The following is a 2,304-nucleotide window of genomic DNA, read 5'->3' on the forward strand; positions in this document are numbered from 1 at the left end:
GGTACCGAGGGCCGATGGCGTCGGCCCGTCCCCGCCGCGGCCCCCTCGCCCCGCTTGCCTCCTGGGCCGGGCCGGCGTCCCGCCCGGTGCCCGCCGCGGGAGGAAGGCCGCGGCCCCGGGTGTCGCTCTGCCGGCAGCTCCCTCCGGTCCCGGCGGCGCAGTGCAGGCTCGCCTCCATCTTGTGCGGCGCAGCGAGAAGGGGGTTAACACCCGGCGAGTGCGGCCCCCGGGAGAGACGGCGGCGCCGCCGCCAGCGGCCCCCTCAGAGCCGCCGCCGGGGGACGGCGGGTACTCGGCTCCCGCGGAGCTCATCGCCCAGAGGGAGGGAGTGACCCGGGAGGAGACAGGCCCTTTGCCCCTCACGGAACCAACCCAGCAGCACCCGCCCTGGCCAAAAGGGAAAAGCTTCTAAGGGCCCTGGGGGCCTGTCCCCCCACCCCGCTGTGGCTCCGCTCCGGGGCAGGGCTGGGCCAGCTCCTCGGGAGGAACAGAGAGAGGAGGGAATGGTTCCCATCTCTCTCGGCAGCATGGAAGGGACTGGAGCCTGTCCGAGCTCTGCCAGCTGAGTCCAACCCCCTCTTGCCCACCAAGGAGCCCGACGGGCTCCAGGGGCCAGCGCTGGCCTGGCAGCCACAGCCCGGGGCCCGCTCCTGAGCTCCCACCCCGAGAGCAATGCAGGGGCTGGAGTGAGGGGTGCGTGGGCAGCTCTCGGGGAGAGCCTCTGGGGCCCAGAAACCTCCTGCAAACCAAGATCACACCTTGAACCTGTGACCCCTGTGCCTGCCTCTGATGGGAGAAGATGCACTGCAGCCCCCCACCGTGGGGCCTGGCCGGTTCCTCGCACTGGGATCGATCTGCTGGGCCATGGGCCCATGCGACCACAAGCCACCAGCTCCCGGGTGGGGCTGTTTGTGGGGCCAGCGTTCCCTCTGGCTGGGCTTTGGACCTTGTGAGAGCGTCAGCAGCACTGCTCCTGCCCCACTCCCCGGGGAAGCCTTCACCTTGGGTCTCCCCATCTCTCGCCTGGGAGTGACCAGTTGGGGTACGCAGCTGCGGGGACAGGGACCCTCCTTTTTTGGCACAACAATAAACACTTTCCATCGCTGCCGCTGCCGACCCCACAGCGTGTGAGCTCACCTGTGTGACCGTCGGGCATCCCGGGGGCATCCGGCTGGGCTGAGGGGGTCGGCTTCGCCACAGGGAGAAGAGCGATGGCCCCGGGGGCTTGAGGGGAGCCGAAGGCAAAGCCCAGGAGCGCAGCTTGTGTCACAACAGTCCCGACAAGAGGAAACGGGACCAGGATCCATCTTCTGAGGCAACACCCACAGCCAGGCCCCCCCCGGCCCTGCCCTGGAGCCAGTGCTTCCCAACGCTCCCGCAGGGCTCAGCCCATCCCTCCAGGATCTGCCTCTGGCTCTGCGGGGACGGATGGGGAACGCACCCGGCGGGGGGTGTCCAGCCACCCCGGAGCTGGGACTGCAGGTACAGCCCGGCTCTGCTTGCCACCGTGGCCACCGTACCCCCTCCCAGTGGAACCGGGGACAGTGCTGCCTCCCCCCCGGGCTGTGCCGTGGCCACCACCCCTGGCCAGTACAAGCCCAGCACCAGCTTCTCCCCAGTTCCCACTGGCCAACGGGAGTCACGGTTGGGAGCCAACGGAGGCGTCTGCCCTCCCAGTTTGGAACTGGGGCTGCTGGTCCTTCCCCCAAGCGCTGCCCCCCAGCCCCCGAACACCACGGACGGCCCGGCACCGGCTCCCGGCTTTATTGTCACTCGCCGTTAGAAAGGGGGACCGCGGGGAGGGGAGCAGGGGGGGTCTTCAGACGTTGTACCCGATGAGGCCGCGCTTGCCGATGATCTCCCCGATGTAAAACCACATCAGCACCTCGGTGGCCACCAGCCCGTTCCTCAGCGCCTCCTGCCAGGGGAGAAAAGCCCGTCGGTTGGGTGCGGGGCGACGTGGGGGGGGGAGTACCGCCCGATGCCGGTGCCCGTCCCGCCCGTACCTTGACGGTGAGCTGGGCCAGGCGGCCGCTCTGGAAGGCCCGCACCATGGCCTTCATGCTGTCCACGGCCCGCGGGATCTCGGCGGGGGTCGGCGGGGCCAGCTCCACCTTGGCGTAGTACCAGAAGGTGGCCAGGCGCGGCTTCGAGTAGGCCAGGGCAGCTGCGGGAGAGGCACGGGCGGTTCCTCACCGGCAGCGCCCGCGGGACCGGGCCCCGGGTCCCCCCTCCCGCTCCCCCGGTCCCCCGCCCCGCTCCCCGCTCCCCCCGCCGGTGCCGGTGTCTCACCGCTGAGGAGCT

The 2,304-nt window shown here is 70.6% G+C and overlaps 2 protein-coding genes across 2 annotated transcripts in view; both read right to left on the reverse strand.

The window, feature by feature from the left end:
- LOC106892358 (histone-lysine N-methyltransferase 2A-like) overlaps nucleotides 1-312 on the reverse strand; it is a gene marked incomplete at its 3' end in the record, with an annotated part of 13,068 nt that extends 12,756 nt beyond the window's left edge. Inside the window, exon 1 of the mRNA XM_014949509.1 lies at nucleotides 6-312. Within this exon, the coding sequence (XP_014804995.1) occupies nucleotides 6-312 (307 nt within the window). The remainder of the gene's footprint in view (nucleotides 1-5) is intronic.
- A 1,435-nt stretch (nucleotides 313-1,747) lies between these two features.
- ATP5L (ATP synthase, H+ transporting, mitochondrial Fo complex subunit G) overlaps nucleotides 1,748-2,304 on the reverse strand; it is an 804-nt gene continuing 247 nt past the window's right edge. The window contains exons 2-4 of the mRNA XM_014949510.1: nucleotides 2,293-2,302; nucleotides 2,007-2,167; nucleotides 1,748-1,918 (exon numbers count right to left, since the gene is read on the reverse strand). Coding sequence (XP_014804996.1) covers nucleotides 1,820-1,918; nucleotides 2,007-2,167; nucleotides 2,293-2,302 — 270 coding nt within the window. The 3' untranslated portion in view covers nucleotides 1,748-1,819. The remainder of the gene's footprint in view (nucleotides 1,919-2,006; nucleotides 2,168-2,292; nucleotides 2,303-2,304) is intronic.

Source organism: Calidris pugnax, unplaced genomic scaffold (assembly GCF_001431845.1).
Source record: "Calidris pugnax isolate Ruff unplaced genomic scaffold, ASM143184v1 scaffold180, whole genome shotgun sequence".
Taxonomy (NCBI): Eukaryota; Metazoa; Chordata; class Aves; order Charadriiformes; family Scolopacidae; genus Calidris; species Calidris pugnax.